A 26,979-nucleotide genomic window follows, 5' to 3' on the forward strand; every position below is an offset into this window, starting at 1 on the left:
GGAAACAGCAACAGCAATGGTGTTCTGTCTTCTGCTTACCTAAACACAATAAAAATTCATGGATGCATCCTCACAGCAAACACTGGCATCTAATAGATTATGTGATTGTAAGGAGAAGAGACAGACAAGATGTCAGAGTGACAAAGGCAATGTGTGGTGCAGAGTGCTGGACAGATCATAGACTTATCCTTTCCAAGCTAAATATTCACATTCATCAAAAGCGCTGACCCCAAGACAAAATGACTACCAGAAGAATTAATGTCAACAAATTAGAGTGCTTCTCTGAGCATGAACAGCTTCCTGCTGACTTGGAGGGAAAGTTGAGCCAATACACAGTTGGCAATAGTGGAGCAGAAAAGGAGTGGGCAGCGTTCAGACATTTAGTGTACAGCACTGCATTTGCTCATCTGAGTCAGAACACTCCCAAACACCAAGAATGGTTTGATGAAAATGATAGGGAAATTCAGAAGTTGCTAAATGAAAAACAAGAACTCCACCACATTTACCAGCAGGATAGTTCATCCACTTCTGGGAAGACAGCATTTAATTCCATCAAAAGCAAAGTACAAACAAAAATCAGAGAGATGCAGGATTTCCTGGCTCAGTATGAAATTCAGTTTTATGCTGATAGTAGCAATCCAAAGCACTGTATGATTTCCTGAAAGCTATTTATGGACCCAAAACCTATGGTGTATCACAGCTACTCAGTGCTAATGGAGTCACATTGATTAGCGATAAGGACATGATCCTAGAGAGACAGGCTGAACACTTCCATAGAGTTCTCAACAGACCATCATCAATCAATGCTGAGGCCATTGACCATTTACCTCAGGTTGAAGTCAAAACCTCCTTAGCTGAACTTCCAACTGAAGAAGAGGTTTTGAGGGCCATTAAGCTCCTTTCATGTGGCAAAGCACCTGGTGCTGATTCTATTCTAGGTGAGATTTACAAGGTAGGGGGACTATTGCTCATACAAAAGTTGACCAAATTTTTCCAGGTTATATGGCAAGAGGAGATTATCCCCCAGGAGTTCAAGGATGCCTTCACTGTCCATCTCTACAAGAGTAAAGGGAATAGGTTGTCCTGCGATAACCATGGGGGGATCTCTCATTTAGTCATTTCTGGGAAAATTCTTTCTAGAGTCCTCCTTAATAGGCTGATCCTTCACCTGGAAGATGGTCATATACCTGAGAGTCAGTGTGACTTCAGAAAGGGCCAAGGAACAGTCAATATGGTGTTTGCTGCCAGACAACTCCAGGGGAAATGACAGGAGTGGAACAGAGGTCTGTACACAACACTTGTAGATCTGACCAAAGCCTTTGACACTGTTAGTCGTGAGGGTTTATGGAAAATTATGTCAAAATTTGGTTGCCTGGAGAAGTTCATCAATGTTGTACATCAATTTCATTATGGCATGTTTGCCCAGGTTCTGGATAATGGACAAAGCTCTCATGCCTTCCCAGTCACCAAAGGAGTGAAACAGGGCTGTATGCTTGCTCCCATGCTTTTTAGCATGATGTTTTCAGCCATATTGACAAATACTTTCAATGAGGATGAACACAGCATCAAGGTCAACTACCATACTGATGGTTAGTTTTTCAATTTGAAAAGGCTACAAGCCAAGACCAAAGTGGAGGGAGTGCTGGTCCACGACTTTCTGTTTGCAAATGATTGTGCAGTCAATGCAGCCTCTGAAGCTGAGATGCAACAAAGTATGGATCAGTTCTCTGCTGCCTGTGCTAACTTTGACCTAATAACACCAAAAAAACACAGGTGCTCTATCAGCCACCACCACACCATCCGTACATGAAACCATCAATTACGACAAATTGAGAGGTTTTGAATGCTGTGGATAAGTTCACTTACCTTGGTAGTGTACTTTCCAGGGAGGTACACATTGACAATGAGGTTGATGCTTGCATTGCCAGAGCTAGCTCAGCGTTTGAGAGATTCCAAAGTTTGGGAGAGAAAAGGTATTAGACTGACTACGAAACTGAAGGTCTACAGAGCCATTGTGCTGACCTCATTGTTGTATGCCTGTGAAACATGGACAGTCTACCAGCACCATAATAGGAAACTGAATTGCTTCCATTTGTCTTAGCAAGATTCTGAGGATCACCTGGCAGGATAAGGTACCAGACACTGAAATCCTTGCTCAAGCTGAACTGCCAAGTGTTCAAACTATGCTTCAGAGAGCACAAATCCGATGGGCTGGCCATGTTGTTTGAATGTCAAATGTACACTTGCCAAAAAGACTATTTTATGGAGAACTCACATGGGGCAGGAGATCACATGGTGGCCAAAAGAAATGATACAAGGACACTCTTAAAGTCTTTCTCAAGAACTTTGGATTTGACTGTACAACATGGGAGATACTGGCACAGGACCACTCAGCGTGGCCTGCCCACATAAGAAAAGGTGCTGTGCTCTTTGAGCAAAGCAAAATTGAGACAGCACAAAGTAAACGTAGCATGCTCAAATTTGGAATATTCACCCCAAATATTCACATGGACTATCTGTGTCCAACCTGTGGTAAAGCATTCCGAGCTTGTATTGGTCTGATCAGTCATAGTCAGACACAATGAAATTTCACTTTACAATGGTGATGTCATTTTGGTCCTCTTTGAAGACGAAGCACAACAATCAACCAACTGCTATTACTGTGCACAATATTCCCCTATTTCTGCTCACTTCACTTTGCATCAGTTCATATAAGTCTCCACAGTGTTTCTTTTTGGAAACAATCTTCTTTGTCATATTTTTATAGTGATATGGTATATCACCATATACCAAAATTTGTTCAACCATTCCCCAATTGATGGGCATTCCCTCAATTTCCAATTTTATTCTGCCATGAAGAGAGCTGCTATAAATTTTGTATGCCTGCATCCTTTTCCTTTTTCTTTGATCACTTTGAGATGCAGAAATTGTAATGGTATTGCTGGATCAAAGGATATATACAGTTTTATAGCCCTTCAGGCATAGTTCCAAATTGTTCCATAAACAGTACATTAGTGTACCTGTTTTTCTACATCCCACCCAACATTTGCCATTTTCTTTTTCTGTCATAGTAGCCAATCTGATAGGTATGAGATGGCACCTCACAGGTGTTTTAATTTGAAATTCTCTAATTAGTGATTTAAAACGCTTTTTTCATAAATTTGCCTTAGTTCCCTATATATTTGAGAAATAACGCAATCATCAAAAAAACTTGCAATAAAAATGCTTTCTAAGTTTCCCTTTCCTTTTAATTTTGATTATGTTGGTTTTGTGTAAATGCTTTTTAATTTCACGTAAATCAAAAGAATTCATTTTAACTCCCATGATCTTCCTTATCTCTTATTTGATCACAAACTCTTCCCTTATCCATAGATCTGACTAGCAATTTTTTCTATGCTCTCATAATTTGCTTATGATATCACCTTTTATGTCTAAATCATGTACCCATTTTGATTTTTTCTTGGTAGATGGTTAATCTATGCCTCATTTTTGCCAAACTGCTTTCCAGATTTCCCAGCAGTTTTTCTTAAATAGTGAGTTCTTTCTCCAAAAGCTTGGATCTTTGTGTTTATCAAACACTAGATTACTGTAGTCAGGTACTTAGTTTTCTTTCTCTAAGTAAGTGAGTTCTTTGAAAAGCTCTTAAAAAGCTGTACTACCATCATATCGCTCTCTAAACCTCCTAATATTCTCAATAAAACTTAAACTGTTCTCATTTTAACTTTGTACAGTCCATTTAGACTACCATAAACACGTTGGGTTATTTTTCATGATCTGACCTGTCTGAGCCAATTTAGGTGTACAACAGGAGTTAATGGGAAAGTACTGGATTTGGAGTCAAGACCTGAGTTTGATTCCTATCTCTGTCATACCTTAACTGTGTGAACTTAGGCAGGACATAGCCTATTAATGAACCTGTTTCCCCATCTGTGAAATGAGAACAATAATAGTTGCATTACCTATCTCATGAAATTGCTATGAGAAAAGTTCTTTTTGAAGTATTACAAAAAAAGGATCATCATTATAAGAGGAACAGTGTTTTGCAAAATATCTGCATTCCACCCTGACACAAATTGTTACCATTAGCTTTCTCAGTGGGACATGACCAGGTCCACTTTCAAGTCTTAGATACTTTGCTCACTGCTTCTAGGTTTGCTTCCTATGAAAGAAATTCAATGCCAAGAAATATGAACAGATTTTTAGGGAGTGCTGGAAGAGCCAAAGTAACTGGCAATACCAACTACATCTGCTTCTAGGTGGGGCTACCACTCTTTATCAACAGTCATTGATTCAACCCACCTGAATCAAAGTACGGCTGAACCCTCCTAAAAACTCACCAGTGCTGAAACGCAATTGCCTCCTGCTGACTCGCCAAAGATGGTCACTAACCCTGGATCTCCTCCAAAGCTAGCAATGTTTTTCTGGATCCAGTGGAGTGCAGCCACTTGGTCTAAGTAACCCCAATTTCCCCTAGCATGCTCATCACCAGTGCTGCGAGAGAGAAGACAGATATAAGAGGAGGGCTGGAAAGGAGAGGGAAGGGAGGTCAGGCAAACATCCTCAAAGCAAGAAAAAGGTTCAGTGAGGTCAGGGTGGAAATAAGAGGTCATTTAGGAAACAATGAATCAGGCTGGGCTTCCTACTTCCAGTGAACACCCCCTCCACACACACACACACACACACACACACACACACACACACACACACACACACTTTGTCATATTTGTGCTTATTTCTGGGTCTTGTTTTCTTATTAGATGCAATCTTCCTGAGGGCAAGGATAATATTTCTAATTTTGTTTGACAATTCCATGCCTCAACTGACCCCTGAGGTGTTTTATCAATATTCATGACTGGATCCCCTCAGAGAGACCAAATAAAAATTTCAATATCTTTGATGCCTTCTTCTTTTTGGCCCTATGTATGCCCTGCTCATGACCAGAACCATAATCAGTATCAGGTGAAAAGGGCTTTGGTCTAGGTCACTAACAGCCAGGATAGGAAATGACGTGCCCAGGGTCACATAAATAGTAAGTACCTGAACCTGGATTTGAACTCAGGTATTCCTGACTCCAAGTCTAGCATTCTACTCACTGTGTCATCTAGCTGTAGAAATACTGGAAATACCAAGTCCTCTTACCTTCTAGTCAATCACCTCTCTATACAGTTACACACAAGTGTAATGATTCACTGAGATTATACAGTTCCTCTAACCAAAAACTCCTGAACTTGGCATTCAAAGGTGTCTACAAGAGGACCTCAACCTACCCGTTTGGCCTTATCTCATATTATTCTTCTCCATGTATCATTCTGGCTTCTTATGTCTCCATGCCTTTGCTCATGATATCTCCCATTCCTAGAATGATCTCCTCACCCCCATACACATCTGTTAACATCCTGCCCTTCCTTCAAGGTCCAGTTCAGGTGCCATATCCTCCATTGTGACTTCTCTGACATTCTATTCACCCAGCTTAGAGGGATTTCTCTTACTTTAGATTTTACAAAGCACTTTACCTGGATTTCTCTTTTCTATTTCCCTTACTGTCATGTGGCATAGTTATTGGTGCACTTGTTATTCTCCCCATCCTCTTTGACCAAAAACCCTTTTAAAAATCTTTGTCACATCTATTTTTCAATTTCCAGCATCTAGAGCCCAGGAGACACTTAATAAATGTCTATTTCAATTATTCAATTAAGAATCATGTAGCTTGAATATAGAAGGTATTCAATAAAAAAATCAAATGAATTAACAGTGTTTCAATTCATATTTGTTGAACTGGGCTGACATCAAATGACACCCCTAACTTTATATAAGTAACTAATCATAGGGTAGCAATGACATTGACAATACAGTAAGATACACATGTTACCATATGCCACAGTCCCTAATCTCAAGATGATATCATAGAAGAAACCCAAAAGGTCTATACATGCATAGACCAATTTCCAAGAGAACGAAAGGGAAAAAAATAGAAATATATTCTGCTAATCAAAGTTGACCATATTCATTTATTCTTTGAGGATGAGTCAATGTTATAAGCCTAAAGGCAGGTCCACACTACTGGATGTGCCCAACTGTCCTGGACTCTAGATCTTACCTATAGAATCCAAAAATTCCCAGGCGATACTGAATAGTCACAACCACAACATTTTCAAGAGTTGAGAGAGCCAGTCCATCATAACTTGATGCAGCACCTGTCAACAAACCTCCTCCATGGATCCATACCATCACCTAAAGAAGAAAGGAATTGGTCAGAGAAACCCAGTTGAAATTAGTCGTAGTCAAGAGCTTCCCATGTGACTCTATAACTAATCCTCTCCCAGTGTACTCCGGGAATGCTGTCATTTTCAGTACTTCCAGAGGACAACAAAATTAGAAAGGTAAACTGACTTCAATAAAAACAGAGAAAAAATAGGCCAAAGACAATCTGAAAAACCAAATCAGATCGTTCATGTTTCTATTCACCTTTGATTTGCTGCAGATAATTGAGTGTCAATTCTGATTTGATCTTTTCACTACATGAAATATACATATATGTATATATACATATACACACATAAACAAATACAAATATATGTATGTATGTGTGTATATCATTGTTTTTCCTAGTCTAGTAGAAGAGTCTTGAATTGAGAGTCAAGACACCAGGGTTTGAGGGCTAGATGAAGGAAATGGAGATCTTCAGCACGAAGAAAAGAAAAACTGCGAAGGGGGGATGAATGGTATCTTCTAGTCTTTGAAGGTCTGTCATATGGAAGAATAGTTAGATTTTTTTAAAATTTTGTCCTAAAAGGTAGAACATGGCATGATCTGGATAGAACTTGTAGAGCAGTATTTACGTTCAATGTCAGAAAAAGTCCCCTAATGGTAAGAACTCTCAAAAAGTGGAATGGGCTGCCTTAGGAGGGAGGGAGTGCCCCATCACTGAAGGTGTTGAAAGAGGATTCTTGTTCAGGTCCAGGTTAGATTACACAGCCTCTGATGGCTCTTCTACTTCTGAGATTCTATGATGCTGTGATAATTGCAATTCTGCCACTAAACAGCTACATGACCTTAGGCAAGTCTATTAAAAGTTAGACTTTCTTGATCCTCCTCTCTCAAATAAGAATAATAACATTTATCTCTCTGTCAAATGTGTCAAGGATTGAATGGAAGAATATGTATAATAATTCTTTGTAAATTTAAGGCATTATCATTGTTTTCCATCATGTACCACAGTTTGCTTATCCAGCCCCAATAGATAGTGGAGGAAAATATCAGGTCACACAGACTGACCAAAGGAGAACTAACAATCCCAATATACTGATCCCTCTGTTTCTTCCCCGCCATAGATGCAAGAAATAACCATAACCCACAGAATCCAGAACTTTCATCAACCCTAGCCTGAGTATTCTTACAGGTAACTTCATCTTCTTTGTCAGATCAGCTGGACTATAAATGTTTAGGTATAAACAGTCTTCAGACATCCTCAAGAAAATTTTTTCATTCCGGTTGGTAAAAAGGTCAGAGAATAACTGTCCCCCAGCTGGGTCCTGGGTGCACCTATGCAATGAAACATAAGATCATTTCTTTTCAATAGCTGTTAGGGAAATATAACTTGGGACCACAGGACCATAGATCTTAGATCTTAGGCTTTCAAATGTGAAGGGTCCTTAAATATCTAGTTAAACACCCTCATTTTAGATATGAGGAAACCAAGGCATAGAAAGGAAATGTGGTTGCTTAATACCACATAGAGGATAATAGGGCCAGCAGACTATCTCCAGTCCTCAGACTTTTCCCTCTGCTATTCCTTCTTTCTCACCTTCCCCAGTGAAGGCTTAATGAAAGACTTGAAATTATTTTTTCTTTATGTTTATGAACTGAGACACTAAATTTCTTTGTGTCCCAATGTGTGTCATTTCCTTGTACTAGGACCTAACCTTCTCCTCTGAAAAATGAGGAGTTTGGACTAAATGATTTCCAAGATCTCTTTCATCTCTGGCTTCCCAATAAGTGATTTTTATGGATAAATAGTTAGTGAATCTAGGGACAACATAGTGGGAAGGAGGAAGGTAGTTATAGAAAGAATGTGGGTCTGGAGAAATCAGACTGAAACATTGTAGTGCCTCTAGTGTCTACCAGACGGTAGAATTTTGACAAGACATCAGTGTCTCATTTCACACAAGCCTATGAGGCAACTAGAGGAACCATCATTGTCCCCATTGTGTAAATGAGGAAACAGAGGTTAAGTGACTGGTCCATGGTCACACAATCATTAAATGGCAGAGTCTAAACTGAAGCTGATTTTCATCCAAACATTCTTTCACCAATGCCATGATTTTAAAAACCACTAGACTCATCAGTGGCAAGGGAATCATAAGCTCATGATTCAAGGGGGTCTTGACATTAATGAAGAATGGAGGATAAGTGTATTTTCTGCCTTTGCGGGCACTGTGTTCTCAGGGATTTGACTGTAATAAAGTAAAAAAGCCAGGTGGTTACCAGGAATACCTGCATCATGTATGCTGCATTAGGGCTATACCAGTTCAACTTGAGGGTTTCCAGGGTAGGTGAATCACTTTGAAGCTCAGGAAACAATCCACTAGGAGTCCTTGATAGGTTCCCCTCCTGCAAACCCTCCAACCTCTGACAGTACTTAATCTAAAAGAGCCATTTCTGTCCTAGATGGGTGAGTTTCTCCCCTGTCTTGCCTAGAATCAGGCCTCTACCTCCCTTTGCAACCAACAGCTCCAAACCACTTTGCTGGCCCATCATCTCTGCCTCCTTCCTACAGTATCATTGGACTCTACCCTTCAAACCATCACTGGTAATGATATGGGAGCTTTATCTTTACCTTGCTCCATGAATGTTCTATCTGTCTATCTATCTATCTATCTATCTATCTATCTATCTATCTATCTATCTATCTATCTATCTGTCTGTCTGTCTGTCTGTCTGTCTGTCTGTCTGTCTGTCTATCTATCTATCTATCTATCTATCTATCTATCTATCTATCTATCTCCAGCTAGCTGGGAAGGGGAAGCAACAGAAATGTTTCACTGGAGACAATGCAAGGGATTTTGAAATGATGTGAAAAACCAAAGAATAATAACATAATACCCCATGATTTCCTCCACCTTAATCCCTCCCATCCCAAGAGGAAGCTGAAGACTGATGGCTTACATGGGTGGGTATGTAGTGGTGATTTTTACGTAGTCCCAAGGCTCAGGAGGCTGGGGTGGAGTGAATCTCAGGGATCCAAGAGGAGGCTTGGCAAAAGGGATACCCAGGAAAACCTGAACAGGTTTATTAAATCCTTTTAGGCTTGCAGGTTTGCCTTGGACTTTTCCATACTGAGTGTGTACTACAGATGTTGAGGCATGCTGCCCTATGCAACATTGAGAGAGGGAAAAATGATTTCACTTGAAGAAACAATATGGTGGTGCAGAATCCGCATTGGACTAGTTGGGTGAGCTGGGCATCTTTCTCCTTCTCTGTACTTCACTATGTGCCAACTTTGGAGAAGTAATAATTTCTCTGGGGCTCAGTTTTCTCATCTGTAAATTAGGGACAATATTATCTACCTGTTATAAGTACCAGATGAGAGAATGGATGTGAAAATTCTATAAAGAAACCAGAGCCATAATAGAAGCTCACAATGTTTTAGTACTTTAACATTCAACAAATTGTTTTTCTCATAACACTATAAGGTAAATAATACATACCTATATATATATTTAGTATATACATAGAATATACTATATATATAATATGTATGTGCTCCTCATCTTACTGATGAAATACTGAGATTCCTAGAGGTTAAGATACTGCCCAAGGTCATGTAGCTAGCAGGCACTTTTTAACTCCAAATTCTGAGCATTTCCATTAGGCCATAGCTGCCTTTAAGAATGAGGTTTAATAGGAATACATATTGATAAAATTTCCCTTCTTGAGAATCACTGAGTTCTTTATTCAACACATTTTATTGTTATACAAAGTATGCTGGGTTGGGAGCTAAGGGAAGGAGAGAAGAATAAGACTCAGTCACTGCTGGAGGAAGCTTAAACTCTAACCATAATCATTTCTTTAGTATAGTCTACAACCTATCTCTGATGACACCTTAGTCTTAAGGAGTTGCCTGAAATACATATAGCTTAAGTGATTTGCCAAGGTCACACATCTAGGAAATATTAGAAGCAGTATTTGGACCCAGAACTCCTTAACTCCAAACTCAGCACTTCATTGACTATTCCATATCCTCTAAAGCACTCCTTCTAGGTACATGTCAGAGATAATAAGTAAGAGGAGGAAGAGAAAGAGGAATAATAGTAATAGAAATAGCATTTGTGTAAAGCTTTAAGGGTGGCAAAGTATTCTACGTGTGTATGTATGTATGTATATATATATATATATATGTATTATACACCCACTATACACACACATATGTATATATATACTTATATGTATGTGTGTGTGTGTATATATACATGTATATATATATATATATACACGCACACGCATAAACATATGCACTTTCATTGATATAGAGAATTCCCAGATGAGGAAACTCCCTCTATCAATTCAGGGAAATACCTCATAATTTTAGAGAGTTTTGTAAAACACTGAAATGTTAAGAGACTTGTCATGAATGACACAAGAAGTTCATGTCAGAGCCAGAACTTCAACCCAGAATGATAGCTAGCTAGATAAAGATCACTCCCCCTCAGCAGGTGGGGGATTCAGGAACAATGCACATGAACTCCTTTCAAGTGGTGTGAGTAATTGTCATTACTTCTACAGGAATTCTATCATTGTTCCAGCCACTGTCATCTCTTGTTCTGGGAAAGTACATTTTCAGGAATTGTGCTCTTTGGTCAATTAGGTGAGAAATATGATGGTAAATATTTTGCAGGAAAAAAATCATAGATCCAAAGTTATATATACACTGACTTAGGAAGGAAGGAAGTGATGGAGGGAGAGAGAGAAGAGGAAAGGAAGGAAGGAAAGAAGGAAGGGAGGGAAAAATAAATGAAAGAAGGAAGGGAGGGAAAAATAAATGAAAGAAGGGAGGGAGGGAGGAAAGAGTGAAAGAGAGAGGGAGGGAAGATAAAATATTTAAATACTATGTAGGGATTCTTTTCCTTATCTTTGAATATCTCTATATTTCTCCTATTCCCCTTAGCTCTGATAGAGTTATAATACCATCAAAATTACAGATCACATGATTTCAAGAAGAAAGATACCTTTGTGATCGTCTAATCTAGTTCCTTTTACAGAAGTAAAGGCTTAGGAATAGCATGGAATTAATAAGGACACATCAGTCCAATTCATCTAATTACAGAAGTTGAAATTTCCTGCCTAGTCCAGGAGCCATTATTGACTTCTTTTCCTCAGTGTCTATCTCTTTCATTTGCTCCATGAGACCTGATAGAAAATAGACTACTAGAACTATCTAATAATTTCACTCTTAGATAGTTGGACTGTCTAAAAGGTATCATATCAATTATTCAGTGTACCTTTTCCTTTCTCAGCCCCTTAGTCATTCGTACTTCCTTCTCAGAGAAAGGATAAATTTGTGGTAGATGATTCTGCTGAATTAGAGGCCAATAGGGAAAACATGATGTTGATGGTGGTCCCTTCCAACATTAACATTCAATGATTTAGAGTATCCTAGTTGATAAAACACTATGTCACCTTTTTTTAAAATTTTGTCGTAATGGTCTTCAATTTTACATTTGCAGATATCAATATCCAATTGTCTTTATTTTAAGTAGACTATTCCCAATTTTTTGTTGCTTCTGTCAGTGATCCATTCTCCCAAGGACCAGCCACTAGGCTAAACCAGAAGCACTTGGGGCTGCTCAAAGTGGGACATCTATCAATAAGAAAGGGGAAGTACAGTGTCAGTACCAAATGCTGCTGCTTTTATAAAATCCTAAATCTTTTTCCATGGAAAGCCAAAAGAAGGCAGATTCTGGCTCTAAACTCTACCAGAAATTCCAGGCTTTGCATAGTTTTCTGCCAGAATAATATACAAAGCTCTCAGAGTTATTTTTGAAGGTATGTAGGAGGGAAAAAACTTACCCTGAAATAGTAAATCAAGGCAGAAACACAGGACCAAGGAAAGTAACCACATTATATCAGGAGAAATGTTGTCCCAGATGCTTGGTGAAAGCATTAAAGTTGTCCTCAGAGTGGTTCCCTGCTTTGAAGAGCTTCACAAGCACTGTCTGACTGACTAAAAAGGTCAAAGTAAAATCAAACAAAAACAAGAGGTGAATTTATCCTCTTCCAAATAGTATTCTTTCTATTAGGAAGCATTGGTGTTTGGAAAATAACCCAGTAATTAACCCAACCTCTCCATCTGCTTGGCTCCATCCCCAAAATACTCAGATTACAAACCCATTATGGTGAAAATAAGTTAAGTACGTTTTAACCCTAAATGCAATTTGACTTCTCTCTTTATCTCAAGGGCAAGCACAGTCAGTCACATAGTTTAGTATAAGAGGTGATGAGGTCTAGAGGGACAGACTCAATGTTTAAATAAATAAAGAATTATTTGAGAGGTCTACCCTTAAGCTCAACTACAGTATATGTTTTGATGACCTAGAAGAAACCTCCTAACTTCTTGTCACTATTATTTTCTCATCAGTAGAATGGACATGAATCTCTGTCAGAGAATCTAAGCTTTTTAAAGAAAAAAAAATGTGATCTGTCAAAAAAAAATAAGTGTAAACTTGAATATAGTTTGGGGAAGATTGTGAAGGAAACTTTCCCCAAGGAACCCATGTAACCCATGGCTAGTGCCTCCCCAAATTCTAAGCTCATATATATGTCCAACCTTGAGGGTTCTCCCACTCATTTGATCTTTGTTTTGTTTTGTTGTTACTCTGGTAAATCTCTGGTTATAACTCATGTCTAAGCCCAGGATTCTTCTGTGGATTCATTAACTTGGATGGTTAAAAAATGCCATTTTTATTTTTCACTAGTGTAACAAGGGCTTGCTTTATGCATACACAGATAGCCAACATGGAGGCTTCTTGCTTCTGGAAAAAGAAATCCTGCATTTCCTTAACACATGAGTTGGAGTACCCACCTTTGTTTATTTGTTTAGCCAGGACAGGCTATATCTTTAAACTGCCAGACTGAACAGTGTCCCTTCCTTTCTGCGTGCTCTTTTCTTTTTTATTATATTTTTATTTTTTTATTTTTTAATTAATTTGTTTTCAGTTTTCAACAATCACTTCCATAAGTTTTAAATTTTCTCCCCTCCCTCCCCCTCCACTCCCCAAGATGGCATACAGTCTTATATGGGTTCTACATATACATTCTAATTAAGCACATTTTCGCGTTAGTCAGGTTGCATAGAAGAATCAAAACAAATGGGAGAAACCATGAGAAAAACTAAACCAAAACAACAAAAGAGAAAATAGTCTGCTTCATTCCGCATTCTGACTCTATAGTTCATTTTCTGGATGTGGATGGCATTTTGCATGAAGAGTCCTGAGGAAATGTTTTAGTTCCTTGCATTGCTGTGAAGGGCTAAGTCTATCAAAAACAGTCCTAGCACGCTGTGGCTGTTTCTGTGTATAATGTTCTCCTAGTTCTGCTCATTTCACTCAGCATCAGTTCATATAAGTCTTTGCAGGTTTTTCTGAAGTCCGCCAACTCATCATTTCTTATAGCACAATAGTATTCCTCTACATTCATATACTACAACTGGTTCAGCCATTCCCCAGTTGATGGGCCTCCCCTTGATTTCCAGTTCTTGGCCACCACAAAAAGAGCTTCTATAAATATTTTTTGAACTTGATCTCTTTGAGATACAGCCCTAGAAATGGTATTGATAAGTCAAAAGGTATGCACATTTTTATAGCCCTTTGGGCATAGTTCCAAATTGCTCTCCAAAATGGTTGGATCAGCTCCCAGCTCCACCAACAATGACTTAGTGTTCCAACTTTCCCATATCTTCTCCAACATGTGTCACTTTCCTGTTTTGTCATATTAGCCAGTCTGATAGATATGATGTGGTACCTCAGAGTTGTTTTGATTTGCATCTCTCTAATCAGTAGTGATTTAGAGCATTTTTTCCATATGACTATAGATGTCTTTAATTGCTTCTTCTGAAAACTTCCTGTTCATGTCCTTTGATCATTTATCAATTGGGGGATAACTTGCATTCTTGTAAATTTGACTCAGTTCTTTATATATTTTATAAATGAGGTCTTTATCACAGACAACAGTTGCAAAAATTATTTCCCAGTTTTGTGCTTCCCTCCTATTCTTTGTTGCATTGGCTTTATTTGTGCAAAGACTTCAATTTAATGTAATCAAAACTATCCATTTTGCATTTCTCTGTGTGTTCTTTTCCTGTGTCACATTCAGAGACAGTAAAGATTCACCCACAGCAAGGTCACTATGACTTGAATTGGTGAGAGGGGGAAAGACTTCCTTTTAGATTCCATGACTCTGAGAAATTGGTCTCAGGTTTCTGTTTGGCCTCTTCCATTTGTCCTTCTCATGTCTAGGTACAAACAGTAATCCCCACTAGACTCACAATCAATCCATGGTGACCTTGGAGTCAAGATTCCTGACTAATGCTACAGCTAGCCAGTCCAGTAGGAAAGCCCTGAAAATCCAGGGTGCCTAAGACTTGAGTCCAAGGGTAGCTTTGGACTGTGTACTACATGGGAACTAAGTTGTGAGTCTAATCCCCCTTAATGAGGCAATGCAAGAGAGAATTATTCTCCAAGGATTGGTGAGTATGCTTGTATATTTGTCGTTACACATTTAAAGCAAATATTCCTTTGTCAAATCTAACCTGACTGTTAAATAGTTAAATGAAATAGGGATAAAAGGACCACTCCTCCAATTAGGGGGAACCCCAATAGTGAGGGCTGGAGCCCACCATGGGCCTATAAGCCTCCAAGCTTCCTAAAGGGTACTAGAAAACTCTGGAGGAGGGTTGACATGTAACACATCTGCGCTTCATGCAGTGGGGGCCGAGGATAATCTGGGTTACACTAAGCTTTAATTAAAATATTACATTACTTTCAATTATTTTTTAAATCACTCTAAAAAGTGTTCTACAAATATTGCCTGACCTACCCAGGTCTGTGACACAAACCGGTTAAAAACCCCTGGTCTAGGCTTTGACATATGGATAACAGAATTCAAAGTTCATGTACATGCCTGCTGAATTCAAGGTGACAAATGACATTAAGTACAATAAAGCCTCGATCTCAAATCACAGAAAATGCACAAAACACAAAGGTCTCTGGAGTGTATAACAAAGGTACAAAGCACATAAAAGAACTTACAAACAAGTAACTCAATTCTCTCTCTCCAATGGATCTCATTTTCCCACAAGCTCACAGAGTCTTCCAGACCCAGCATCACCTTGCGGTTTGGACTCATTTCAGAGAGTCACTGAACTTTAGGTTACCAATGAGGGGACATGCTGTCATTCTGGAAACTTTTTCTCTTGCTCAAGACCCTATATAGTACACCATATAGGACTCTAGTGCCCCCTGTAAAAGGGACTCCCCCAGCATAAGGAATATACTTTGTAGTAGTCACTTCTTTCTCATCAGATTTGTCCTGTCAGGATAACATTTTATAATAATGAGAAAAAAATCAAAGCCTTTTGTGTCTCCATATCATTTTTGGTCCTTATTATTCCTCCAACAACAGAGTAGGTTGGAGGTAGGAATGTATATGATCTTCTCCCTTTAGGAAACACATCTGCTCAGAAAATTCCCTTTCCCTAGAGAGAAAGCCAGATGTTTGAACTCTCAAATGTGGGGTTGCTCAAGAGGCTGCCCAGGAAATCTCCAACTAGTACGATAAATCTGGGAGCATGCTACCTAAAAGAAAATCCCCCAATTATAACTAGGAGCAAGAGTTCAAGAGGTAGGATCGATGAAATCCCCTCTCAGCCTGAGTGTATGGAGCTTCAATACTACACCACTGCTCAAGTTGTGATCAATCTCTTGGGCCAGGAAAGTTCACTCAGGTCTGCCTGCTGTTTCAAAAGGAAAAAAGAAAGGCAAAATAAAGACAGGCACTCTCTACTCTGGTTGTGGGAATGAACATATCCAGCTCCCATTTGCTTCTGCCCTAAGTCAGCCTAAAGGTTGCTTGGGGTAGAGAGGGAGGAGTACAAAGCAAAAATATACCTCCCTACTTTCTCCTTCTTCTTCAGAAGATAGGTTATTCTTCTTCAGAAGATAGTGGGGAAAGGCAAAAAGGACCTCAGAAGGGACTGCTTCTGTTAGCTTACCTCTGTAGGATTACACAGAGGTAATAAATAAATTCCAACAGAGCTCATCTTCCCAAGAGTTTAAGCCATTCTATTCATCCTGAAGGTAGTCCTGGTCACTGAAACCCATCCTTTAGGAGGCCAGGGGGTGGCTCCAAACTAATTCATTTCGGGAAAGTCTCAATCAATGATGCTTAATCAAGCACTTCAATTTTTTTTCCTCATAAAAAATAACAGTAGGTAAATCAATACCATCTATACAAAGAAATATGTACAATCAATGGTCCCAAGTAAAGGCTTACATTTTGGCTCTGACAGTTATTACTGATATGACCTTAATCAAGTGCTTTAACTTTTTTGGGACTCATTTTCTTTATATCTAAAGTAAAAGGAGTTAACTAAAAAAGTCTTTCAAATTCCTTCTGACTTTAATGAATAGTCATATAACTACAGGAAGCATATTAAACTAATCAAGGAACTCCTCTGATCAAAAGTTCACTGAGATAATAATATCTGGAAAATAAACTGAAATAGTCGCAACAGAATAGAAATAATTCATATTCCTCTAGCATGGGGATTCACAATATTGTATGCTCGTATCCCCACGGAGACAGGAGCAGCTTGTTAAGGAAATATTGGGAATATAGATAAATAATTGTATTAAGTAATTGGAATATTTCCAGAGGTTTTAATGTCACTTATAGCTATTCAATTCTGTGAACAAAGAGTCTCAGTCATATTTTCAAACAAATCCAAATCGAGGATTTAAAAAAAAGGACAATGAACATGGTAAGTGGATGACTCAGAAACAAAACCAAGAACAAAGCTGTTGTTTGAAAAGACAGAATCAAGGATCTCACTAATTTATTTGTGTTCCAATAAACATTAAATAATTTTATGATACTGAAAAATTACCATATAAAGTGTTCTTTATAAAGAAACAATTAATCTCTTTACTTTTTCTTATGCATGTATGCATAGCAAACCTAGAATTTATCTCCTGTCATACTGCACAAGGTTTACTGAAAGTCAAAGGATATGGGGACAGAAATGGTTTTGAAACCCTTACTTCAGAACAAAAGATTTCAAATCATCAATCTCAGTACAACTCTGAGATAGGCAGGGAACATATTTTTATTCATTTATTGCAGATAAATTAATGGACTGAGGGATTTAATGATTTTCACATACCTACCCAGGAAGGAAGAGAGATAAAGCTTGAATCTAGATCTCTACTGTTCTTTCCACTGTCTCAGAATATAGCCAGCAACAGGAAAAATTGTGAAGCTGATTTTTGGAGCACTTCAAACTCCTTTTTTGTCCCTTTCTTCCTCCTAATGACATCTGTTTATCCCTTAAGTGTTTAATAATGCTTTTTGTGCTGTTCACCAGATACTTCTCCAATCTTGCACCCCCATTTAGAGTCTAGAGATACAAAGGAATAGAATATCATCTCCACACTCACTTCCCTATTGTTGCCCAGCTCCAAAACAAAATATACTCATCTACTGTCTCCTGAACAGAATATGAGTTCTCAGTCCAAGGTACAAACTCCCTTTGACCCACTGACTTGAAGCAGCAGCAATAAGCACATTAATCATAGGGTTTACACACTTGAGGTTGTCCTTGGATTTGGCTTTTAAAAAGGAACCAAAGGAGAATTGCTTCAGCCATTCTATAAAGTAATTTGGAACTATGTCCAAAAAGTCATATATTGTATATAACTTTTGGCTCTGCAATGCCACTATTAAGGCAATACTCAACCTAAAGAGATCAAAGAAAAAGAAAAGAACCCATATTTACAAAATTATTTATAGCAACCTTTTTATAGCAGCAAAAAGTTAGAGCTTAGGGAGATGCCCATAAATTGAGAAATGGTATGAGAATATAATGGAATACTATTATGCTATAAGGAACAATGAAAGGAATGGTTTCACAGAGAAACCTAGGAACACATGAAATCATTCTGAATGAGGTCAATAGAACCAGGGTCAATTTGTACACTTACAACAATGTTGTGAAAAACAAATAACTTGAAAGATTTAAGAGCTCTGATCATTCTAATAACTGACCATAATGCTAGAAGCTGGACAGTGAAGCATGCTACCCACCTGCTGAGAAAGACCTGATGAATTTGTACTTACAGAATGAGACATAGGATCTTTGGTCATGTCCAATGTGAACATGTGTTTTAATTGACCGTACATAATTTGTTACAAAGGTTTCTCTTTTCTTTTTTTTCCCAATGTTGAACAGTTGGAGGGACAGAATATCAATTTTTGTTTATTGAAAAAATTTTTGAAAAAATCTAAAAGAACTAAAAGATAAAAAAATCATAGCCACAGAGAGAGAAGGGGGACATAGATTTTTTCACCCCAACCTCACCCTCCCTGGACCCCACCAGGGCTAGTCCCAGAGGCTCAGGGAAGGACACACATGGAGACATTAGACTATGTGTGGATCTTTAGAGTGTCCTGCATGTCCATATGGCCTATTCAAGGAACCTAATATATCTTAGGGCAGCACCAGGTGACCAAGTGGAAAAAAGAAAAGATCCTTTTACCCCATAAAACAAAGAAAACCTCTTGTTGGAGGAAGATCTAATATTACAAATCCTGGTTCTTTTCAAAACATTTCTAACTACTAACTTAGTTATATAAGATTCACAACTGAAGATTAATAATTCCTTGTATTTGTGAAGAGCTTTACACTTTTTCTAGCACTTTCAAATATAGGATCATATTTGATTCTTACAGTTGCTCTGTGAGAGAAGTGAGGCAAGGACTATTTCGATTTGTCAGATGAGCTCCCTTCAGTACAAACAGAATAACTTTAGAATCGCAGGACTGGGACTGGGAAAAGATTGGCAACTGTTGTACTCAAAGTCACATAAGTACAGTCAGGATTTATAACCAGGTCTTCTGGATTCAAAAAGCAGCCTCTTTTCTCTTACACCTAGGCTCCCTTAATGTAAATCAATCAACAAGCAAAGCATTTACTATGTGCACAGCACTGTCCTGGGGATATGGGGAATAAAAAGTTTAGCACCTTATTTTTATGAAATTAAAAGTCTAATAGAATAGAACGGCAATCCATTTAGTCATAATTCAAAATATCACAGAAGTTTATAAAATATGTAGTATGTATGTATATAATTTCATTCACGTAGGGATATTTCCCAATAGATGGGATTCCTTTTACCAATGCAGATCAGAAGCATGTCTTTATGGCTTAGAAAGTTACTTCAGGCCAAGATGGCAGAGTAGAAAGACACATACTCTAGTGCTTCTCCCATGGCCCACAAAATACCTGTTAAAAAATGACTCAACAAATTCTAGAGTAGAGGAAGCCACAGAACAACAGAGTGAAAGAGGTTTCCAGTCAAGGATAACCTGGAAGGGTGACAGGAAAGATCTATCTCATAGGATGCTGAGCAGAGTGGAGCCCAACCCTGGCCACATGGCACTTGGAGGAACAGGACCAGAAAAGACTTCCAGGGCAGAATTCCCAGCAGGGAGGGTCCTAGATCCCTCAACCCACAAGCAACAAAGAAAGCTCCAAAGGTCAGTGTGAGAGGACTTTCCCAGCTGGGTGAGAGGGGAATGGGGTTCCCACAGCACTGGACCCAGGCAGCTGCAGAGGGAGTGGCAGCAGCAGTACGAGGTGGGCAGCTATGGTGGTAGCAGCAGCAACCTGGGTCCATTGTCCAGGCAGCTCAGCTTAAAGCCTCTGGAAGAATTGAGCAGCTGATCTGAACCTCAGCCTTGTACTGGGGAGAGGAGAAGCATTAGGACCCTCCTCTTGAAAAAGGATTCAGAAATCCAGTAATTGGTTGGGAAAATGCTCAAAAAAGGGAAAAAATATAAAACCATAGAGGGTTACTTTCTTGGTGAACAGGTGTCTCCTTTTATCCTTTCAGATGAGGAAGAACAAGGCATACTGTCAGAGGGAGTCAAGGTCTCTGCCCTCAGTACCCCCAAAATGAATATGAAATGGGCTCAGGCCATAGAAGAGCTGGAAAAGCGAGTCAGCAGCTTGCTAAAGGAGAACCAAAAAAATGCTGAGGAAAGTAACACCTTTAAAAAGAGGCTAACTCAATTGGGAAAAGAGGTCCAAAAATCAATGAGGAGAAGAAGGCTTTAAAAAGCAGAATTAGCCAAATGGAAAAGGAGGTTCACAAATTCATTAAACAAAATAGTTCTTTAGAAATGAGAGTGGAGTTCAGGGAAGCTAATGACTATATGAGAAACCAAGAAGTTACAAAACAAAACCAAAAGACTAAAAAAATAGAAAATAATGTGAAACATCTCATAGGAAAAACAACCGACCTAGAAAATAGATCCAGGAGAGACAATTTAAACATTATGGAACTACCTGAAAGCCATGATCAAAAAAAGAACCTAGAAATTTGTCTTCCATGAAATTATCAAGAAAAACTGCCCTGATGTTCTAGAACCAGAGGGCAAAATAAATATTGAAAGAATACACCAGTCACCTCCTGAAAGAGATTTGAAAGGAGAAAGTACTGCAAGCAACTAGAAAGAAATAGTTCAAATATTGTAGAAATACAATCAGGATAGCACAGGATCTGGCAGCTTCTACATTAAGAGACTGAAGGGCTTGGAATAGGATATTCCAGAAGTCAAAGGAACTGGGATTAAAACCAAGAATCACCTACCCAGCAAAACTGAGTATATTACAAGAGAAAAAAATGATAATTCGATGATATAGAGGACTTTCAAGCATTCATGATGAAAAGACCAGAACTGAAGAGAAAATTTTACTTTCAAACACAAGTCAAGAGAAGCATGAAAAGGTAAACAGGAAAGCGAAATCATAAAAGATTTTCTAAAGCTGAACTGTTTACATTCCTACATGGAAAGATAATATTTGTAACTCTTGAGACTTTTCTCAGTATTTGGGTAGGTGGAGGGATTATACACACACACACACACACACACACACACACACACACACGTAGACAGAAAGTACAAGTTGAGTTGAATCAGAAGAGATGATATCCATAAAAAAATAATAAAATAAAAATTAAGGGGTGAGGGAGGAAAATACTGGGAGGAAAAAGGGAGAAATGGAATGGGGCAGGCTATAACTCATAAAAGAGGTAAGAAAAATCCTGTTCAATGGGGAGAAAAGGGAGAAGATGAGAGGGGGGAAAGTGAAGCTTGCTCTCTTCACAGATGGCTTAAGGAGGAAATAACATGCTCACTAAATTTGGTATGAAAATCTATCTTACATTACAGGAAAGTAGGGGAGGGGACAAGTGTGGTGAGGGGGATGATAGAAGGGAGGGCAAATGGAAGAAGGGAGTAACTAGAAGTAATCACTTTTGGAAAGGGACAAGATCGAATGAGAGAATAAAATAAAAGGGGGGAGGTGACAGGGTAGGATGGAGGGCAATATAGTTAGTCTTACACAACATGATTATTATGGAAGTCTTTTGCAAAACAACACATATATAGCTAGTATTAAATCACTTGCCTTCTCAGTGGGGATGGGTAGAGAGAGAGTGAGAGAGAGAGAGAAGTTGGAATTCAAAGTTTTAGAAATGAATGTTGATAATTATTATTGCATATAACAGGGAAAAAAGAAACACAGGTAATGGGGTATACAAATTTATCTTGCCCCACAAGAAAAGAGAGAAGATGGGGATAAGGGAAGGGTGGGGTGTGATAGAAGGGAGGGTACATTGAGGGAAGGGGTAATCAGAATGTAAGGTATTATGGGGAGGTTGAAGGGGAGAGATGGAGAGAAAAACTGGAACTCAAAATTTTGTGGAAATGAATGTCTAAATCTAAAAATAAAAAAAAATAGTTACTTCAGAAGTTAAGTGACTTGTCCATGATGATACAGATAGTATGAATCCAGAGGAAGGACTTCAATTTAGGTGACCTGACACAGAAATCCACTTTATACCCATGAAACCAAGCTGCCTTACTTACAATTGCATGAATATTATGTTTAAGTCCACAGGAGTGTATGAGAACAGCAGAGGACAGAGAAGAGAAGTGATATCAGAACAAAACCTTCAGAGTCTGCAACACATGGATATGAAAGAATGATGATGAACCAAGGAATTTTTTAAAGTATTCTAAATATGCTAAAATGAATTAAGAAAGAGCTACATAATGGAAGTCAAAAAAGAAAGGAAGTCAAGGAAACTGTGCAAGAGAGTCAAAAATTCCAGAGGAGTCAGAGAGAATGAAAACTGGTAACAGGCCACTGGGTTTAGCACTTAAGAGATCAGCAGTAATCTTTGAGAGCAGTTTCAGCAGAGGAATGGGCATGGAAGCTAGATTGCAAGGGGCAAGTTTCTGGTTGTATGTAACCGTTTTTTGTGGTGCCTATGACATTGAAGTGCCATTTCTCCTAAGGATGATAAGAATGCATTACCCTGGTAGCTTTACAAGAAAATCTACAGAAGAAAAATAACACTTTAGCGTAAGAGGTACAAGATCCTTACCCAAGTTAACAGACTCTTAAAATTGGATTGGACCAAGCAGATGTTACTGACTCCACAACACAATAAGAAATATTAAAATAAAGTCAAAAGATTGAAAAACAGAATAAAATGTAAGTTCTTTCATATTAGAAACAACTGACTTGGAAAATAGATCATGAAGAGATAATTTAAGAATTTGGGGGCTCCCTGAAAGCCATGACCAAAAGGGAGCTTAGGTGTCATATATTGCAAAGCAATAAACTCTCAGAGCCTTCCTTTATAGAGAACCCAGAACTTTCTAATTAATTCCATTTTCAATCAGCTGCTCTGATTGATTTTGAATCCACAAATATCCTGCTATTACACCCAGTGTCTTCTGACAACTTCATGCCCTCCCTATTTTTCAGCTTCTTTTTTTGTGTGTTGTCTTTCCTCATTACACTGTAAGTTCCTTAAGGGGAGGAATTATTTTTTCTTTTAGTATTTCCATTGCTTAGCCTAGCACACAGCTGGCATTTACCAAATGTTTATTGACAATTGAATATTTAGCAGTTACTACCATAAAGGAGCAGATAGCATGGGATATGATATTTCAAAATGAAAATTATATAGGTATACAACTATTAGTAATTTACCTAGAAAAACTGAGTAAAATATTAAAGGAGAGGAATAGATATTTAAAGAAATAAAGGACTTTCAAATATTTGCAATGGAAAACCAGAGATCAACAGAAATTTTGAGATACAGATAGGGGAGGAAAGAGAAATATGTAAAGGTAAATATAAACAAAAAGGAATATTTAAGGATCAAATGTTTACATTCTGATGGGGGATAAATGACACTAGCATCCCCTGATCATAGAGGGAGTCAAATAAGAACAAATGCCTGAGAGCGATTGTGTTATGTTTTAATCTTAAGAGAAGAAAAGAAAGGAAGCAAATTAAGGATATACTAGAGAAGAAAAGGATAGGATTTGGAATGAAAAATTTATTATCTCACATAACTGAGGGTACAAGTTAAAGTAAATACAAAAAAGGTAGGAGTGGGTGAGAAGGCATCAGTTGAACCACATTTTAATCTGAACTGGTCAAAGGATAGTAAAGCACACACACACACACACACACACACACACAGAATATATAAAGAGGCAAAATATTTGGCACATAAATACACTGAAATCAAAAGAAAAACAGGAGAGAATGGGAAGAAAGAGAAGGAAGAAATGAGGCTGAAGGTAGATTAAGAGAGGAATTAGATATAATCAAAATTAAACCTAAGGTCAGAGGGAGAACATTATCCATAAACATTAAAGAAAGAAAGAAAGACTAAGACTAAGATCCTGTGATTAAGATCTGAATAAATGGAAAAAAAGAGAAGAGAAGGACAGAGTACTAATGATAAGCACACTCATGTTCCACAGCCCTCTTCTTTGTAAAAAGTGTTGAGGAGTAAAGAGAGGGAAAAGTCTAAGAAAATGGGGTAGAGAAAGTACAAAATTCACCATCATAACTATGGACATGGACAGGATAAACTCAGCCATAAAATGGAAAAGGATATAAAAGCATATTAGAAAACAGAATCTGACCATATGTTTGTTTATTTTTATAAGAAATATACTTTAAACATGAAGATTCACAAAGGGTTCAGCTAAGAGACTGGAGCAAAAATCTATTATAATTCAATTGATGTAAAGCAGAAACTCTCAGGAAAGGGAAGAGAAAAATTAGACTTGATTAAAAGAGATAAAGAGAAAACTACATTTTGCTGAAAGACAGCACAATGATTTAATTTCAATATTTAACATATATTCGTTAAATGGTATAGTGTCTTAATAGTAAAGAAAAAGTCAAATGAATTACAGAGCAAAATAGAGAGTAAAGCTGTAATAGTATTGAGAGCTAGAAAATCTAACCCCAAAATGAATACAAAAGAAGATAAAGACATAAATAGAATTTTTGGAAAGTTAAATATAGTAAATCTCTGGTGATTATTGATTGAGAAATAGAAAGGATAAAAATAGATAGATATAGTTTTGTGTGTATACATATAATATGTATATATATGTGTGTGTGTGTATGTATATAAATATACACACATACATATATGCATATACATATATTTATATAAACATATGCATATACATATATTTATATAAACATGTAGGCATATTTGTCCATATATTGCATGTCATATATAATATAGGTGTATATCAACTATGGAAGGTATGGATGGATTTACAAAATCTGAACATATATGAAAACATAGAAAGTTCATGAACAAATGGAGAAAAAAAGTATTAGAGTTCATTCACTGAAGACAATACAATGGAATTTATATTTAATAATGGGTAATTAAAGAAAAGTTAAACAGATTAAATAAGCTAATTCTAAAGAAATGACAGGTCAAATAAATCATAGAAATGATCAATCACTTAATTTCAAAATTAAATAGGGGGCAGAGCCAAGATGGCGGAGTAGAAAGACACACATACGCTACCTCTGAACCCACTGACCATAAAATATCTGTAAAAAAAGAACCACCAGCGAATTCTGGAGCAGCAGAAGCCACAGAACAATGGAGTGGACAAGATTTCTGTTCCAGAGAGCCTGAAAACCTCTTGCAAAAGATCCCTCATGCCCCGGACCTGGAGCAGAGCCCAGCCCTGCCTTGGTGGCATGGCGCCGAAAGGATCAGATCCGAGCAGGCTTCAGGGACGGAATCTCCAGTGGCCACGCGGGTCCCTCCACCCACAGGTGACAAGGGTCGGTGAGAGGGTACCTTTGGTGGGTCAAGAGGGGTCTGGGGTGCCCCCATAACTCAGGCCCCTTCAGGAGGCAGCAGTGGAGGCGGGAGTAGACAGGGGCTCCCCAACCAGGCAGGAGCCTGGATCCATTGTTGAAGGTCTCTGCATAAACTCCCTGAGGGAACTGAGCCCTTGAGGTGGCCCTGCCCCGACCTGAGCACCTGAACTTAATCTCACACTGAATAGCAGCCCTGCCCCCGCCCAAAACCCTGAGGCTGGGAAGCAGCATATGAATCTCAGACCCCAAGCACTGGCTGGGAGGATCTGGAGGTGAAGTGGGTGTGAAGAGAATATTCAGAAGTCAAGTCACTGGCTGGGAAAATGCCCAGAAAAGGGAAAAGAAATAAGACTATAGAAGGTTACTTTCTTGGTGAACAGGCATTTCCTCCCTTCCATTCAGAGGAGGAAGAACAATGCTTACAATCAGGGAAACACACAGAAGTCAAGGCTTCTCTATCCCAGCCCACTCAATGGGCTCAGGCCATGGAAGAGCTCAAAAAGGATTTTGAAAATCAAGTTAGAGAGGTGAAGGAAAAACTGGGAAGAGAAATGAGTGACATGCAAGCAATGCATGAAAAACAAGTAAACACCCTGCTAAAGGAGACCCCAAAAAATACTGAAGAAAATAACACCTTGAAAAATAGGCTACCTTAATTGGCAAAAGAGGTTCAAAAAGCCAATGAGAAGAATGCTTTCAAAAGCAGAATTAGCCAAATGGAAAAGGAGATTCAAAAGCTCACTGAAGAAAAGAGTTCTTTCAAAATTAGAATGAAACAGACGGACGCTAATGACATTATGAGAAACCAAGAAATCACAAAACAAAACCAAAAGAATGAAAAAATGGAAGATAATGTGAAATATCTCATTGGAAAAACAACTGACCTGGAGAATAGATCCAGGAGAGACAATTTAAAAATTATGGGCCTACCTGAAAGCCATGATCAAAAAAAGAGCCTAGACATCATCTTTCATGAAATTATCAAGGAAAACTGCCCTGAGATTCTAGAACCAGAGGGCAAGATAAATATTGAAAGAATCCATCGATCCCCTCCTGAAAGAGATCCAAAAAGAGAAACTTCTAGGAACATTGTGGCCAAATTCCAGAGTTCCCAGGTCAAGGAGAAAATATTGCAAGCAGCTAGAAAGAAACAATTCAAGTATTGTGGAAATACAATCGGGATAACACAAGATCTAGCAGCTTCTACATTAAGGGATCAAAGGGCGTGGAATAGGATATTCCAGAAGTCAAAGGAACAAGGACTAAAACCAAGAATCACCTACCCAGCAAAACTGAGTATAATACTTCAGGGGAAAAATTGGTCTTTCAATGAAATAGAGGACTTTCAAGCATTCTTGATGAAAAGACCAGAGCTGAAAAGAAAATCTGACTTTCAAACACAAGAATGAAAGAGAAGCATGAAAAGGTAAATAGCAAAGAGAAGTCATAAGGGATTTTACTAAAGTTGAACTGTT

At 38.2% G+C, this 26,979-nt stretch overlaps 1 protein-coding gene across 1 annotated transcript in view; it reads right to left on the reverse strand.

The window, feature by feature from the left end:
- LOC140519364 (liver carboxylesterase 1-like) overlaps positions 1–12,214 on the reverse strand; it is a 101,278-nt gene extending 89,064 nt beyond the window's left edge. Inside the window, exons 1-5 of the mRNA XM_072632278.1 lie at positions 12,067–12,214; positions 9,166–9,370; positions 7,398–7,542; positions 6,098–6,231; positions 4,338–4,491 (exon numbers count right to left, since the gene is read on the reverse strand). Of these exons, the coding sequence (XP_072488379.1) occupies positions 4,338–4,491; positions 6,098–6,231; positions 7,398–7,542; positions 9,166–9,370; positions 12,067–12,160 (732 nt within the window). The 5' untranslated portion in view covers positions 12,161–12,214. The remainder of the gene's footprint in view (positions 1–4,337; positions 4,492–6,097; positions 6,232–7,397; positions 7,543–9,165; positions 9,371–12,066) is intronic.
- Between the last annotated feature and the right edge of the window lie 14,765 nt (positions 12,215–26,979).

Source organism: Notamacropus eugenii, chromosome 1, assembly GCF_028372415.1.
Source record: "Notamacropus eugenii isolate mMacEug1 chromosome 1, mMacEug1.pri_v2, whole genome shotgun sequence".
NCBI lineage: Eukaryota > Metazoa > Chordata > Mammalia > Diprotodontia > Macropodidae > Notamacropus > Notamacropus eugenii.